Source organism: Capra hircus (genome assembly GCF_001704415.2).
Source record: "Capra hircus breed San Clemente chromosome X unlocalized genomic scaffold, ASM170441v1, whole genome shotgun sequence".
NCBI lineage: Eukaryota > Metazoa > Chordata > Mammalia > Artiodactyla > Bovidae > Capra > Capra hircus.
The window spans coordinates 22,030,815-22,049,177 of record NW_017189516.1 but is presented as its reverse complement, the minus strand read 5'-3'; the positions used below and the strand labels follow the sequence as shown (position 1 = coordinate 22,049,177).

Below are 18,363 nucleotides of genomic sequence, written 5' to 3'. Positions count from 1 at the left end.
TATTTTATGTCTTAATTTTATGTCTTTTACGTCTTAATTTTATGTTTTAGTGTCCTGATACCAATTTCAGGTAAAGAGAGTACAAAGAAATTACAAACAGGTAAAGAGAGTACAAAGAAATTACAAACTAAAATCTTTCATGGTTATAGATGTAAAAATCATCATCAAAGTATTAAACAGAATTCAACTATATATAAAAAGAATTGACCACATGACCAAAAGAGATTTATTCTAGAGATGCAAGGCTAGTTTGTTATTCAAAAATCAATCAATGTTACATATCATATTAAAAGGCTAAGGAAGAAAAATATCATGATTATGTCCAGAAATACAGATAAAACACTTGACAAAATTCAGCACATATTTATGATCAAATCTCTTTAAAAAATATGAGCAGAGGTGGGAGTACTTTCTCAACTTGATAAAATACATCTGTGAATAGCCTTTGGCTAGCTAATATTACACTTCTGAAAAAATGAATGCGGGGGCAATGACAGCTTAAGTATGGTGGATGGAAGCCATTGTGAGGGGTGAGGAGGTCAGAGAGTGCTCCCTGGAGGAAGTAAAGGTGTACTGTGGCCTTAAAGAATTCAAAGACATGTGCCAGGTTGGGAAGGACGCTCTCAGAGGCAAAGGCAATCTAGTAAACTGAGGGTTGCATGATACAAAGAATGGAGGTTGGAAAAATCCAGGGTTGTGAAGGGAACTACAAGAGGATTGGCGCTCCTGAAGCGTTGATTTGAGGCTCATGATATGTTCAGAGGTGAGCCTGAGGGCCATGCGTGCTGCAGGGGCTTGATAAGGAATATAAAGTTTATGTTGAGAGGCTTCAGCCATCCAAGGGAATGGGTCCAGTGGTGAGTGGGTATGAATTTGTGGAGGGGGACGAGGTGAAGAGCATTGGACTGGAGAAGGACTTGTGGGGTCAGCAATGGAGATTCATGGGTTGAATCCAAGAGAGCTAGAGAGGTGACCCAAGCAGAACGTCTAGAGCCAGAAGAGCAGATCTAGGATGGCAGTTGCTAAAGCAGAGCTTCCCAGTCTAGGCAGCTATTGACCTCCACAACCCTTGGGATATCCAGCCCACCAACTGACATTGGGGCTGTTCAGGGTTCTCAATGCCCACCACTTCCCCCATCGCGCTACACAAATGTAATCATTTTCTTTGCATGCCACGACTGCCAAATATTAGGCAACGCTGCTTATGGAACACGAGGAGAACATGGAGCTGAAGAAAGAGACTGAACCCCATGGGCCTGAGAGCCTGTAGGAGAATAAGGAGCTTTCATCATCTCTGAATCCCAGGGGACAAGATTCTTCTAAGGACCAGAAGTGATTGTCAATTGTGAGCAGCATCAGAGAGGTGCAGTCTGAGGAGAACTGAAGTACACCCAGTGAGTTTTCAAACCAACTAATCATTGCTGCCTGTGGTGAGAGAAGGATCAGTGGTGAGGGTGGGAGCTAGGCTCCAGTAGGCAGCGGAGTAAACTGGAGGTGAGAAGACCATTACAGCTGTGAGTTCGTTACCTTGGTATGCTACTGGGGAAGAAAGGAGCTGGTTTGAAGTTTGGGTGGGGTCGGGATGAATGGAGGCTGTCTTAGTGGATGGAAAAGACAGGCAAATGTTTTAAATTCTAAAGAAGACCCAGTCGGGTGCATGGGTGGGGTTGGAGAGTAGGAGTCTGGCTGGTGGAAGAGGTCCTGGAGGCTGGGCATGCATGGGGTCAGGAATGGATTGTTTTGTCTTTCAGTAGAGGGATGAGGCATATAGGCATGTGGACCTTGTGCAAGAGCGGAGTGGGCAGTCCAAGGGACATGGCCTGGTGCCCTTACTGCTCTCCTGTGGAGGGAAGGGAGACGGTTCCTGAGAACAGTGTGGCATGATAGCTGAAGGGAGTGTGAAAGGTAATGCCGCTGGTTTATAAGATGTGAGGTGTGGCACCACCAGTGAACCTGGGTGCATGGAGAGGTAGGGATGTGATTTTTCCCAGAAGCTCTCACCTGCACAGGCATAGGAAGAACATGGAAAGAGAGCTGGACTCTGCCTGTTGCTTGGGCAGTTGCAGGATGTTTGACTCAGGCCTTGGGGGACTGCTGTAGTGTGCAAGGGAAAAGTGCAGGCAGAGCCTAAACTTGTGCTTGTGAATTAATCAAAAGGCTGGCATGGAGGAGAAGAGCAAGATGTCCTCCCACCTTCCTTCCTTCTCTCCACTCCAGCTCCCGCCCTCCAAGAGGGGAGGAGATAGTGTGTCCAGCTTTGTGATCAGAGAATGCCTGAATGTCTGAGAGGAGAATAAGCTGGTTATCCTGGGGCAGAGCCTGCTGCAGGCTTCTGGCAGCACAGACCCTCTGCAAGCCTATACTTCCTTAGGCTGAGCTGCCACTGGTCTTGGGGGCCCTCCCAACTTCCCTCTCCCTTTCTGCCAGCTGTCCCAGGCCCCAGGCTCTGCAGAAAGAGAGATGGAGTGGGGGAAGGGGGTCAGCAGCCAATCGCAGACCTGATAGCCCAAGGCATCTGCACCTGGTCTAACCAATCCCTTCTGAACAAACTGCTCACTCAGACTCTGCTCCCTCCTCCCCTCCCTGCTCTGCCCAGCAACAGCAGAAAGGAGGGCTGAAGGAGGAGAGGGAGGCCCTGCAAACTCCCAGCCCCTGGCAGCAATGGAGCTGGGCCTCAGACTCACTCTACAGAGAGAGGTTGAAACAGTACTTACAGTTCCTGGAGCCCAGGCAAACTGTCCCTAGGGGCCTCAAGACTGTGCAAGCCAAGCTCTCACAGACAGGAACTCACATATTATAGAGATCCTGATCCTTGGAGCTTTGGCCTCAAGCCAGTCTCATTCTCTCCACACTCAGGGGCAGGCCTGGGCTGGCAGTCTGATCAGCAGAGATACATAGTTCCGGTGAAGGAGATGGATATTGAGCAAACAATCCCACAAATGCCTATTTAATGGCAACAGTGGTAAGGCCTAGGAAGGAAAAGCATAGAGTTTTATGTAGCAAAATAAGAGAGGACTTGATTTAGACCCTTTCACAGTCTTTGTTGACTTCATTTCCATTTCCCTCAGATTTGCAATGGCTATTTTAGTTATGGTTTGCACCCAGAGGCCGTCCACCTGTTGGTAAAAATGTGGAGTTTGTTTTTGACATGAGTGGCTCCATGTGTGGTACCAAGATGAAGCAGGTAACAGGGACCCTGGGGGTCTTTTGTAGCTTTTGATTTAGAAAGCTCAGAAAGCAGAGTGCTCGAACAGTGGTTCCCTGAGACCGGACTCACTGCCATCCCATCACCCTTTGACCTTATAGACCTAGGCCTACCTTAGTGTCTTGTTTCCTTATCAATTAGGACCACCATAAACATGGAGCCAAGTATGGCTAATATGCTTAGGATTCTAATGGGAAAAGTGGACAACATTCAAGAACAGATGGGAAATTTAACCAGAGAGGTATACTCTAAGAAAATTTATAAGAATGCTAGAAATATAAAACACTGTAACGATAATGAAAAATGCTTTTTATGGCTCATCAGAGGACTGAACATGGCCAAAGAAAGAATCAGTGAACTTGAAGATATGAGAATAGAACTTCCCAAACTGAAAAGCAAAGAGAAAAGAGAATTAAAAAAAAAAAATAGAAAACCAACAGAATATCCAAGAACTATGTACTTGTACAAAAGTGTAACATGTTTAATGGGAATACCATAAGGAGAAGAAAGAAAGTTGCAGAAGAAATATTTGAAGGAATAACAGGCACAGATTTTCCAAATAACAAATGACATCTATCAAATCAGAGGTCCTGGAAGCTCACAGCACACTAAGCAGGATAAATACTAAAAGATGTGCATGGAGGCATATGCAGAAAATCAAAGACAAAGAGAAAATCCTGAAAAAGCCCACAGAAAATAAAATCTTTCTTATAGAGGAACAAGGATAAGAATTACATTGAATTTCTCTTGAGAAACCATGCAAGATAAAAGAGAGTACAGTGAAATATTTAAAGCGTCGAAAGAGAAAACCACCCAATTTGACAACAAAATTGCCTTTCCAAAATGAAAAATAAAGACTTTATCAGCCAAACCAATATTGAGATAATTGTCACCAGTAGACCTGTCTTGCACAGCTAAAAGTTAAAAGAAGTTCTTCAGAGAGAAGGGAAATGAGATGGCTCAGATACTTGGATCTACGTAAAGAAAGGAAGATTGTTAGAGAAATAATAAATAAAGATAAAAGAATATATTTTATTTTTAAACTAATTGATCTAACAGATAACAATTTACTCAGAATAATTAGAGCAACTATGTATTCAGTGATTATAGCTTATTGATAAGTGAAATTAATGACAGCAGTGCTATAAGGGACAGGAGAAAGGAATTGGACTACTCTGTCACAAGGTACATGAACTATGCATGAAGTCATAAAATGTTATTTGAATGTAGACTTGGATTAACTGTAAAGGCATATTTTAAACTCTAGGGCAACCACTAATAAATTTTTCTTAACATAATGGATATGCTAAGAAATGAGAGAAAACAGGACCATATAAAACACTCAATTAAAATCAAAGAAGTCAGAGAAAAGAATAGGAGACAAAGCAAAAAAGGAAAATGAAGAGAAAGCAATTTTAAAATATAGCAAATATTAATCTAGCTATAACAGTAATTATTTTAATGATGACTTGTCTAATTATACCAGTTAAAAGATAGAAGCTGTCAGTGTCAATTAAAAGAAAACAAAACAAAAGAACCAACTATATGTTTTCTAGAAGCCCATTTTGGTTTTTTTATTTTTTTAATATAAATTCATTTATTTTATTTTATTTTTTTTTTAAATCTTTAATTCTTACATGCGTTCCCAAACATGAACCCCCCTCCCACCTCCCTCCCCACAACATCTCTCTGGGTCATCCCCATGCACCAGCCCCAAGCAAGCTGCACCCTACGTCAGACATGGACTGGCGATTCAATTCTTACATGACAGTATACATGTTATAATTCCCATTCTCCCAAATCATCCCACCCTCTCCCTCTCCCTCTGAGTCCAAAAGTCTGGTATACACATCTGTGTCTTTTTTCCTGTCTTGCATACAGGGTCGTCATTGCCAACTTCCTAAATTCCATATATATGTGTTAGTATACTGTATTGGTGTTTTTCTTTCTGGCTTACTTCACTCTGTATAATTGGCTCCAGTTTCACCCATCTCATCAGAACTGATTCAAATGAATTCTTTTTAACAGCTGAGTAATACTCCATTGTGTATATGTACCACAGCTTTCTTATCCATTCATCTGCTGATGGACATCTAGGTTGTTTCCATGTCCTGGCTATTATAAACAGTGCTGCAATGAAAATTGGGGTACATGTGTCTCTTTCAATTCTGGTTTCCTCAGTGTGTATGCCCAGAAGTGGGATTGCTGGGTCATAAGGTAGTTCTATTTGCAATTTTTTAAGGAATCTCCACACTGTTCTCCATAGTGGCTGTACTAGTTTGCATTCCCACCAACAGTGTAGGAGGGTTCCCTTTTCTCCACACCCTCTCCAGCATTTATTGCTTGCAGATTTTTGGATCGCAGCCATTCTGACTGGTGTGAAGTGGTACCTCATTGTGGTTTTGATTTGCATTTCTCTAATAATGAGTGATGTCCGCACACATATGGACACCTTATCTTTGACAAAGGAGGCAAGAATATACAATGGAGTAAAGACAATCTCTTTAACAAGTGGTGCTGGGAAAACTGGTCAACCACTTGTAAAAGAATGAAACTAGATCACTTTCTATCACCGTACACAAAAATAAACTCAAAATGGATTAAAGATCTAAATGTAAGATCAGAAACTATAAAACTCCTAGAGGAGAACATAGGCAAAACACTCTCAGACATAAATCACAGCAGGATCCTCTATGATCCACCTCCCAGAATTCTGGAAATAAAAGCAAAAATAAACAAATGGGATCTAATTAAAATTAAAAGCTTCTGCACAACAAAGGAAACTATAAGCAAGGTGAAAAGACAGCCTTCTGAATGGGAGAAAATAATAGCCAATGAAGCAACTGACAAACAACTAATCTCAAAAATATACAAGCAACTTATGCAGCTCAATTCCAGAAAAATAAACGACCCAATCAAAAAATGGGCCAAAGAACTAAGTAGACATTTCTCCAAAGAAGACATACGGATGGCTAACAAACACATGAAATTCATTTATTTTAATTGGAGGTTAATTACTTTACAATATTGTATTGGTTTTGCCATACATCAACATGAATCTGCCACAGGTATACACGTGCTCCCCATCCTGAACCCCCTCCCTCCTCCCTCCCCATACCATCCCTCTGGATCGTCCCAGTGCACCACCCTCAAGCATCCAGTATCATGCATCGAACCTGGACTGGCGATTTGTTTCATATATGATATTATACATGTTTCAATGCCATTCTCCCAAATCATCCTACCCTCTCCCTCTCCTATAGAGGCCCATTTTAAATATAAAGACACAGATAGATTAAAAATAATGGGATAGAACCATATGCTATGCTAACACTAACCCTAAGAAAGCTGAACAGCTATATTAATTTCAGACCAAGTACACTTCAGAGCAAGACAGTTGTTAAGATTAAGAAGTGCATTATATTATGGAAACAGATTGAGTCTCCAAGAAGACATAATAATCCTTACTGTGTATCCAATTGAAATTACAGTGTCAAAACATATGTGGCAAAAATTAATAGAACTGCAAGAAGAAATAGAAAACTCATTAATATAGTTGGAGACTTCAATTTCTTTATATTAGACATGGACATATCCAGCAGACAGAAAATACATAAGGACACTGTTGAACTGAATAGCACCATCAATTAATTGGATCTAACTGACATCTATACAATGCTTCATCCAACAATACACATTTGCCCCAAGCTCACATAGAACATTTGCCAAAATAGTCTACATTGTGGGTCATAAAATACACTTTAACAAATTTAAAATAATATAAATCATACAAAGTATGCTCTCAGACTAAATGGAATAAAACTGGAAATCAGCAACAGAAAGACAGCTGGAAAATCTCCAAATAGTAGGAGATTAAGCAACATACTTCTAAAAATATAATGTCCCTGAATAGGAGATTCTTAGGAAAATCCATCCTTTATGTGTCAGTCCTCTCAATGGAAATAAGAATGTGATGCTCAGCTTCTGATCCCAGAATGTGTGACCCGTCCCATATTATGGCAGGAAAACTTGTGACTTACTTAGGAGCATTCAAGGCATCTTCTATCAGTTTAAGATGTAGAGAGAAAAGGGAAGCCACAAATGTTCTTCGTGTGGTTTCTAAAATCCACACCTATATAAAAGATTATGCTTTAAATCACTGGATTTAACACCTCCAAAATACACATTTGAGTCCTTGGTCCATCAATGACTAGCCACTTCACTCTCTGAGCCTCAGTGTCATCACTTGTAAAATGAAGATACTGTTAGCACCTTGTTCATTGTGTTGCTGTAAAGATAAAATGAGCTCATGCATCTAAACTACAGTGCCAGGAACATAGCAAGTATCCTATAAATGGAACCTAATACTAGAACCTACATACTATATTCCTTGAGTCTAGCCCTATACTAAATACATCATGGAGAAGGGAGCCAAGGGGAAATAGCATTCTAAGCCCTGGCCTCAGAGGACACAATATATGTATGGAGGATGAAAATATTCCACGTAAGATAATCAGCAAATAGTTTGGGACAGAGAATGTCTGGGTGTGAAAGGCAGGGATCAGAGTAGGCAATCAAGGAAGGGCTGCCCAGAGAAAGAGCAACTGAAGTAACTGTGAAGATACAAATAAATAAAGAGCAAAATTGTGGAGATGAAATGGAATCTAGGTTATCTGGGGGCTGGTGAGAAGACCAGCCTGGAAGAAACAGATGGTAAGGTAGAAGAACAGATTACAGAGAACTGCAACCAAAGCATGCAAAATCATTGACATGTTAGTCGTCAGTCGTGTCTGACTTTTTGCAACCACTGTAGCCCACCAGGCCTCTCTATCCATGGAATTCTCCAGGCAAGAATAATGGAGTGGATAGTCATTCCCTTCTCCAGGGGATCCAACACTCTTAAACTTTAGGGCAGCCCTGGAATCATTGAATTCTGGGTCATGGGGTTCTGAAACCATAGGAACACATGAATCCCAGTGCTCTGAAAGCACAGAGCTTGAACCTTCTAGACCACCACAGTCCAGTAGAACTTTTTTGATGATGGAAATGTTCTAAAAGTATGTACTTTTAGATGTACTAATTTACTGTCCAATACAGTAGCTGCTGTCTACATGTGGTTATTGAACCCTTGAAATGTGGCTACTGAAAGTGAAGAAACAGAATTTTGACTTTTTCTTCAATTTTAGTTAATGTACATTTCATTAGTTAAATATACTGCAAAGGTAAACATTAGTTAAATGCTGACAAATATCAGTCTAGTCAAAGCTATGGTTTTTCCAGTAGTCATGTGTGGATGTGAGAGTTGGACCATAAAGAAGGCAGAGAAGAATTGATACTTTTGAACTGTGGTGTTGGAGAAGACTCTTGAGAGTCCCTTGGACTGCAAAGAGATCAAACCAGTCAATCCTAAAGGAAATTAACCCTGAATATTCACTTGAAAACTGGTGCTGAAGCTCCAATACTTTGGCCACCTGATGCGAAGAGCCAACTCATTAGAAAAGACCCTGATTCTGGGAGAGACTGAGAGCAGAAGGAGAAGGGGATGACAGAGGACAAGATGGTTGGATGGCATCACCGACTCAATGGACATGAGTTTGAGCAATCTCAGGGAAATGGTGATGGACAGGGAAGCCTGGCATGCTGCAGTCCATGGGGTCGCAAAGAGTCTGACATTACTAAGTGACTGAACAACAGCAACATACGTTTACATTTAAATAACTACATGTGGCTAGCAGTTACCATTGGACAGTGCAGTTCTAGGCTTTGAGCCATTAGAGCCTATAGAGCATTTTGACTTAGGTCTTAGGACTTCTAGATTTACAGAGTGCTAGAATCAGAAAATGTTAAAACCATACAACACTTAGACCTCAGTACTTTGTATAGAAAGTGCCTTTCAGTCTTGAGCAAGACCTCAAGTCTTGGTCCATCTCCTTTACTTCATCTATATCCTACAGACTAAAAAGGCAATGAATGTTATCCTTGGTAACCTGTGGGCCAGTGAGTACTTCAACATCATCTCCTTTTCTTACACAGTTAGTGTCTAGAAAGCTGGAGGCTCCATCCAGGCCACCGTCCAGTATGTCCACAGTGCTAAGGACTACCTGGGCCATATGGAAGATGCTGGTTGTAAGTGTTAGACCTACTACCCAAATTGGCAGACTCTGGTGACATGGGAAATTCTCCCATCATTCACCCATCGACTTTACCTCTCATTATGTCTGAAATATCACTTTTAAATTTTACACAAATATCTTCCTTCATCCTTCTGTGCTTCTTTGCCTAACAGAAAGAGCACAGCTAATTCTCCATGTATTTTAGGGCACATTCCTCTTTGGGGCTGAGTTTCCTCCTCCTTAAAGCATATACTCAAAATAATTTGCTAAAACTTTCATTTTATATTTTATCAATAATCTAGATATTTATTTCTAAGTATTTTGAGTGAGCTTCTGCCCTGATTTTGGCTTTTGATTAATCCTCTCTCAGCCAGTTACTGAAGAATCCCCCTCCTACCACCTCCTGACCACGCAGCCCCTTCTTCCTCTGTAGCATAGATGTGGGGATGCTATCCTTGAGGAGCCAATCTGACTAAAGAATTAGACATCCCCCCAGGAGACAGGCAAAGCAATCTGAGAGAGGGAGTGATAAAAGCCATGGACATGTGGGACCCACTGTCAGATTTCAGGGAGTTTGTGTGGGAGTGGGGAATTGGGAAGGATAAGCAGCTGAAACAGTCTGAGCAAAGATAAGGAGATGTGACTGAGCCTGGGAGGTTGACAAGGTGCTCAGTGTGTCTGGAATAGAGGTAGAAATTACTAGAAAAAGTGGTCTCACAGTCTGCTCTCCAATTAGAGACTGACATCAACATGGCTCTGCTGGCAGCTGCTTCAGTGCTAAAGCAAAGCAACCAGGAGCTTTGGAGGAACCCCATTGTTGGGGAGGATCCCTCTCTTCATCTTCCTGACAGATGGGGAGCCCACAGCTGGAGTGACAACTTCCAGTGTGATCCTCTCTAACATCCGTCAGGCACTGGGCAACAAAGTGGCCCTTTTCAGCTTGGCCTTTGGGAATGATGCTGACTTTCCACTGCTGTGTTGTTTGTCCCTAGAGAACTGAGGAGCAGCCTGGTACATATATGAAGACACCAGTGCAGCCCCTACAGCCAGAAGGCCTCTATGAAGAGATTTCCAGTCTCTGCTGGCAGATGTGCATCTGGACTACCTGGGTGGCTTGACTAGGGCCTCTCCTTGGGCCCTTTTCCCCAACTACTTTGGTGGTTCAGGGCCTGTAGTGGTAGGCCAAGTGCAGCCAGGCAAGAAGGAACTACACATCCACCTGGAAGCCCATGGCCCCAAGGGTCAGCTTCTATGGCCTGCCACAGTGAAGTGGCTGCCATCAGCAGCCAAAAGGTCTTTGGTTTCCCAGAGGAGCCAGCCCCCAATGTAGCCCACTTCATATGCTGCCTTTGGGCCTACATTACCATTAGAGAGCTACTGGAGGCATGCTTCCACACTTGTGATGCCAGCACTCACCACATGCTGGCTGCCAATGTCCTCAATCTGCCCCTTTAACAAAATTTTGTCACACCTCTGACTTTACTGGTCATGGCACAGCCCAAAGAAGCCAGTGAGAAAGCCAGGAAACAGACTTCTACCACAGATGGACCAGGCACTATCATGCCCTTAGTCATGGCCTAGGGGGAGGCACAACCCAACCAACCTAGTGCCCTTTGTTTCTCCCAAATAAAGGCTTGTGAAACCAAAGTTCTACTTATCCTCAACTACTCTTGTCTCTACAAAGAAGATGCCTAGTTCCAAGGAATTAAGGCCGCTGGGTCAGATCCCTAGTACCCCATACACCATTGCATACCCAAAGTCCCAAATTTCAGCATAACAGGATTCTGGAACCTTGGCTTAGCCAAAATTTAGGACAAAACCTGCTGTCCTTGTGCCTGCAAATTTTGGTGCCCTATTGCTCCTGAAGTCCAGCACACCATTACATCAGAACCTTGGTACTGTATTAGCCATGAATTCAAGACACAAGTCCCACCTCTGAATTCTAGCATTCTAGCCCCTCCCCAAACTGGTCCTATGAAACATGCTACTCTGCTGCATTCCAAACCTGGTGCTCCATCATAACCTAAATGAGATGCCTCATCACTCCCGCAACCTGGGGTACTTATACCACAATCAAAAAGCCTGTCACAGCCCCGGCCTGAATTCTCCACACATCAGATCCTCAAATACCCACCACACCCCACAGCAAGGGTTCTTGCTCCTAAGACCCCAAACAAGATGCCATATCCTAGACCTGGGATCCCTCTTACCTAAGACCCCTAAAATTCCATCACCTCTTAAACCTAGTGCCCCACCTCACCAACCTTCCCTAGGTTTATCACTTTCCAATCTAGGACACCAACTCCTAATAAACCCAAAATCCCATTACTTTCCAGGCCTGCCAAGCTCAGGCCCCTACCTCCAGAGGCTTTGCATACTCCCAAGCACAGTCTCAAGTCCCACAAGTCCCAGCAGTACCATGACCATTTCTGCCCTTGGAGAATCCCTCACTACTCCCTTTCACCCCACCCTGCCCTCTCTGCTGCCCCCTGGAAGGCTCTGGCATCAGCATGACCTGTTTCCAGGGCCCCAAAGCACCACCTGTGTCTATGAACAAGAGGTCAAGCCACAAGGGAATAGAGACTAGAGAGCACTAAGAACCAGAAGCCCTTGCAGATTTTTATGATTTAAGCCACTTGCTTGCTTGCTTTGAGAATTTAAACAAGATACTTAACTTCTCTGGGCTTCAGCACATAGGCACAGAATTAGAGGCCCTGGGAGAGAAGAGATGTTACGACTGGGAAATGCACAGAATCAAACTGGCCAAGCTGTGGCTTTGACATTTGCTTTGTTGGACAAGAGAATTGCTTATGCTTCACAAGCAAGGTAGGTCTGATTGGTTGTTTTGTGCTCCATAAACAGCCCTGCTTAATGAGAGAAATATAAAAAATGAGGAAGATGATGACTGTTGTCTTTAAATTTTCCAAAGGCTGTGAAATAATGTTACATTTTTTTATTTTTAATTGAAGGATAATTGCTTTACAGAATTTTGTTGTTTTCTGTCAAATCTCAACATGAATCAGTCATAGGTATACATATGTCCCCTCCCTCTTGAACCTCTGTCCCATCTCCCTCCCCATCCCACCCCTCTAGGTTGATACAGAGCCCCTGTTTGAGTTCCCTGAGACAGACTGCAAATTCCCATTGCCTATCTATTTTACATATGGTAATGTAAGTTTCCATGTTACTCTCTCCATACATCTCACCCTCTCCTCCCCTCTCCCCATGTCCATAAGTCTGTTCTCTATGTCTGTTTCTCCGTTGCTGTCCTGCAGATAAATTCTTCAGTACCATCTTTCTAGATTCCATATATGTGCATTAGTATATGATATTTATCTTTCTCTTTCTGACTTACTTCACTCTGTATAATAGGCTCTAGGTTCATCCACCTCGTTAGAACTGACTCAAATGCATTCCTTTTTATGCCTAAATAACATTCCATTGTGTATATGTACCACAACTTCTTTATTCATTCATTTGTCAATGGACATCTAGGTTGCTTCCATGTTCTAGCTATTGTAAATAGTGCTGCAATGAACATTGGGGTAAAGTGTCTTTTTCAATTTTGGTTTCCTCAGGGTATATGCCTAGGAGTGGGATGGCTGGGTCATATGGTGGTTTTATTTCTAGTTTTTTACATTTTTTAGCTCTTCCTGTGCCCAGGTACTGATCTACATATTGTACTTGTAGTCTTCATTTAATCTTCACCAAAAACCTCTTATTATCTGGATTTTACTCATGGGAAAACTGAAGCACAGAGAAGTGACACCACATCACACCACTAGTGAGAGGTTTGAACCTACACACTTTGGTCCCATGATGAATATGATTCACTACTTCATTATTCACCTTCCTGAGAGGAGTGACATTTCCTGGGTGACCTTATAGGGCAGGATTAGAACCAGTTGGTGGTGACAATAATTCACAGGGATATAAATTTGGGCATGACATTCTTGACATACCCCTCTCCTTCACTATCTTCCCTCCCAATATCCCATCCATCTTCAATTCCTGACACAGTTATCTCTGTTTGTCAAATGCACCCACTTCTCACTACCCCAACTGTCACTATCTTAGGGCAGACTACCATTGTGCTTCACCTATAAAACTGTTGCAGACTCATCACTGGTTTTCTTGCTTCTTTTTTTGAGATATTCTCTTGGACATTCTTTGCCAGCAAAGGGATCATTTAAAAACATATATCACTTCATGTCTCTTCCCTACTTAACTCCCCTCAATGGTTTCCTATCGTACTTATCATTTCTTATCGTACTTTTTAGAATAAAGTTCAAAGTTCTCTTAATTTTTTTAGCTTTTATTAAATTTAAATTTATTTATTTTAATTGGAGGCTAATTACTTTACAATATTGTATTGGTTTTGCCATACATCAACATGAATCTGCCGCAGGTGTACATGTGTTTCCAATCCTGAACCCCCCTCCCACCTGCCTCCCCATACCATCCCTCTGGGTCATCCCAGTGCACCAGCCCCAAGCATTCTGTATCCTGCAGCAAACCTAGACTGGCGATTTGTTTCTTATATGATATTATACATGTTTCAATGCCATTCTTCCAAATCATCCCACCCTCTCCCTCTCCCACAGAGTCCAAAAGACTGTTCTATACATCTGAGCTACAAGTCCCTGCATGACCTGCCCTATACCCCATACCTCTCTGACCTCACCTTCTCCCACTCACCCTCTGAACTCAGGCCACACTGGCCTCCTGTTCCTCCAATAGGCCCTACCCTCTCCCCTGCCTCCACTCGGGGACCTCTTCCAAGCTGTTTCCCCTGCTTGAAAATTGCTCTGACCTGCTTTGCCCTGCCCCTGCCTACCACCCTCATTTCTTCCATTGTCACTCAAGCTCCAGATTATGCCTTAAATCTCAACTCAGATGTCCTTTTTACCCCTTACTACTGCTTCACACTATGTGGAGTACCTGCAACTCTCTCAGTCAATCTATTCTTTTTTTCTTATAGCATTGATCATAATTGGTAATTATAATTTCATTCATGCCTGCCTTCCCAACTAAAATATGAGCTTCACCACGTCAGAAATCATGACTGACTTTTTCATGACCATGTTCCTGATGCTTAAACAGCACTTGAATGAATAAAAAATGATCAAGTGAATGCATGCATAAATGTTATAAGGAAGAATTTTGAACATAACTGAGCTTGAAAAACTAAGATGCCATGGGGAGCATAAGGTCTCAGTCTTGGCAATGTGCAAGGTCAGATTGGGAAGCCAATGAAGATTCTCCTAATCAGAAGGAAGGTATGCCTTTTGGTGGGCTGGAGACATCTTTGCCCTCAGAGTGTGAAGGATTTCTCCTATTTCTTTTACAATTGGCAGGGAATCCACATTGGGACAGCAATTCTGAAGAGATCTTTGGAAGAGATGGAGGCAGCATGAAATCTCAGGAAAGTTCTGCGGTACTAGCAAAAGATGAACAAAGACCTCCCCTGACAAAGACCCCCAAGCTTTCATTTCCATTTATGTTAATAATATATAACAAAGTTCCAGAAATCTACAGTAAGAAAAATGAGGACAATCCAATTGAAAATTGACCTAAAACCAGCACTTCAAAAAAGAACAAATGTTCAACTTCTTAAGTCATAATGAAAATGCAAATTAAAATATTAACATGGGACTTCCCTGGTGGCACAGTGGATAGGAATCTGCCTAACAATGCAAGAGACACCAGTTCAATCCCTGGTTTGGGAAGATCCCACATGCTGAGAGGCAACTAAGCCTGTGTCACAACTACTGAACCCACACTCTAGAGCCCACATGCTGCAACTACTAAAGCTCACTCGCTCTAGAGCCCATGCTCTGCAGCAAGAGAAGCCATCACAATGAGAAGCCCGTGCAGCACAAGTAAGAGTAGCCCCCACATGCAGTAACTAGAGAAAGCTTACACACAGCAAGGAAGAGCCCCAGGTGCTTCAACGAAGACCCAGTGCAGCCAAAAATAAAATAAATCAATAAAATTTTAAAATAGCATTTGAACTGACCTAGAAGAATGACTAGAAATTGATTATTACTAATTAAAAGAAGAAGAACATTCCAAGTAGCAGGAGAAACAAAAACAATGGGGTCACTAGCAAGATAAGTAAGGTACTCATAAGAATATTCAGTTCAGTTAGGCTGGAGCATACAGAGAAGAGTGGAGAGCTAGGCAGGGACTAGATATCAGAAAAGACTTAAGTACTGAGCTCAGGAATTTGGGGTGACTCAGAGGTCAGAGGGGCCCAGAGTTACTAGGAATGTAATAATCAGTCTCCTATCAACACAGTCCTCCTATCTTCTGCAGGCATGTTGCCAAGCATCTTCACTTTCTCATCCTTGGATAAGCCAGCCACCCTTGCTGACTTATTTGAGTATAGGACAGCTTGTGCACTGGGACTGGGGTTGGACTGTCTCTCTGGGGAAATAAACATGGCCTCCTATCTTCCCCTCCTCTCTCTTTCCCTCTCTTCATCTCCCATACCTTCTAAGGCTATAACTACAGAGTTGTGCCTCCTGCCTTGCAATAAATGGGACCCCACTTTGTGATCCACATCCCACACTCAGAAGAGAAGATCTTCTTCACACTGGATGAGCATCCATGGGAACTGCTACAACTCATAGATGACCCAAAGGCAGGGGAGAGCACCAAAGACTCTATCTCATATAACTCCACAGCCAAATATACATGTCAACACCCCCAGACATTTGTGGACTAATACAAACACATAACAGTGCACCTCACTAACACACAAGTGCATACTCAGACACATGAAAACACAAATACACTCTAACACAAAGACACTCAAAAATACACACACACATACTAGGGCATACAGTAAACTCACAAAAACACACACCCAGGGACATATATTTTGACACTTTCCACACCTACAAATAGTAACATACAAATATGCATCCAGACACATATTGATGCATAATACACGCCCAGATATACACAATGACACATTTATCAACATACATACACTGATAACCCCAGATTCATCCCAATTCACAAGAATTTAACACACACAGGCACACACACTCTGCTACTCTAGATACATAAAACACACCAATGCACACAAATTCCATGATACACAGACAGATGCATACTCACTGACACCCCAAGATACATAATATGTACCAATACATAACCAGACACACACGACATAAACTATTCACCAAGATTTATAACACTAAGATATCCAGCATGAGTCCTAAGTCTATTCAGTCATGTCCAACTCTTTGCGACCCTGTGAACTATAGCCCACCAGGCTCCTCTGTCCATGGGATTCCCAAAGCAAGAATGCTGGAGTGAGTTGCCATTTCCTCCTACAGGGAATCTTCCCAGGGATCGAACCCCAAGAGAAACTCTGCCACAGTGAAAAGTCAGTTAGCCCCAGCACCTTGACCCTCAAACCACAAGGAAGAATAAGAACCAAGCTCTGCCCTTGGAGAGCTCCTGGTCTAGGAAGAAGAGAGACCCAAACATGGATAGTGATCCCAGTGAGTTATCAGTGCTAGACAGAAAGCAGTCCAGGGAGCTGGAGGAATCCAGGGTGAGGCACCTTGCCCAGCCTTGGAGCTCAAGAAAGTTCTCCTGTAGGAGAGAGACCCGCACTGAGTATGGAAAGCTGAGCAAATGTGTAGAGGAAAAGAATGGAGATTGGAAGAGATAGAGCTGGAGTAGTCAGACTAGAATGCCTGCATGAAGAATTTGACTTTTCCTGAAGACAATGGGAGTCATGAAAAGGCATAGGCAGGAGAAAGTGAAAGTGAAAGTTGCTCAGTTGTGTTGGACTCTGAGACCCCATGGACTGTTGCCCATCTGGCTCCTCTGCCCATAGAATTCTCCAGGCAAGAATACTGAAGTGGGTACCCATTCTCTTCTCCAGGTGATCTTCCTGACGAGGGACTAAGCCTGCATCTCTGCATTGCACACAGATTATTTACCATCTGAGCCATCAGGGAAACAGGAGAAAGATACAGTCAGGTCTGAGTATTACAAAGATCCCTCTGGATGTTGCTGTAAAGGAGGATTGCAGGAAGCCAGACTGTAGGTCAGGAAACATTAGCAGAACCTGAGGCTGAGACCCCCACCAAAGAACTTTGGGCAGTGATGGTGGATTGAACAGATATTTTTACTTCCTTTGAAGCTCCTCACTTCTCTAATCTAACTTGTCATCTCCTTCAAGCCAGACTGTACCCTATCTGTTGCCATCTCATCCACTTTGGCCCCCTACTTTCATGCTACACTCCTGTCCCATCTGACTCCTCCACAAATCACACAATGTTCAGTCTCTTCCCTCCTCCAGGCCTTTGCTGCCTCTCCTCCCTCCTACTTTTCTTTCAACGTTCCCTGCTTTAGGATCCTCTCAGAGCTATCAGTGGGACTCAGGACACTGACCTGACTGGTATTCCATCTCTCTCCCTCAGGACAGTTCCAGCATGCAGACATCAAGCTGGTGGCAGGGCTTATGGGGCCAAATCTGAGGAGGCAGCAGGGCCCAGGTGTGCCTGTGGTCATAGGCAAGAAGCTGCTGAAGGACTCACCAAGACTGTTTCCCCACTGAGCTTCCTGCTGGCTGGTGAAATGCTCTCATGTACAGTGGTTTCTGGGCCAACCCTACATTGCCTATGTCCTGTGATGGTCCCTGAACCCCACAGCCAAGAGACCTGATGACTCAGAGGCCAGGGCACAGGGTTGACCAAGAACAAAGCCCTGAGGACATGAAAACACACAGGGACACACACTAACACAGGCACTAAGTGATACATTCACCAGAACACGTACACAAAGATATGCAGATCTATGGAACTAGAGGCTTTGAGATTCCTGCCTCCTCACAGTCCTTACTGCCTCCAGTCTCTAACCTTTTTAATCCATACTCCAGAGCAACCTTAGAAGCGACTTCCTTAAAACAAAAACCTGAGGCACCAATACTCTTCACAACCTTCTCTGGCTCCCATGGCTTATTTAAAGCTCTTACAGTTCCCCTAGGGTTTCTCAAGTGACTCAGTGGTAAAGAATCTG

General features: G+C 42.9%; 1 protein-coding gene across 1 annotated transcript; it reads left to right on the top strand.

The window, feature by feature from the left end:
• The first annotated feature begins 511 nt into the window (after window positions 1-511).
• On the top strand, window positions 512-17,977 carry ITIH6 (inter-alpha-trypsin inhibitor heavy chain family member 6). Its single transcript, XM_018043673.1, is given in 17 exon segments — window positions 512-643; window positions 3,089-3,184; window positions 9,160-9,331; window positions 10,055-10,137; window positions 10,139-10,568; window positions 10,571-10,882; window positions 10,885-10,917; window positions 10,920-11,234; window positions 11,237-11,520; window positions 11,522-11,606; window positions 11,609-11,696; window positions 11,698-11,878; window positions 12,966-12,981; window positions 14,676-14,766; window positions 15,635-15,676; window positions 15,862-15,974; window positions 17,766-17,977. Coding segments are annotated over 17 exon segments (2,685 nt in total).
• The last annotated feature ends 386 nt before the right edge of the window (window positions 17,978-18,363 follow it).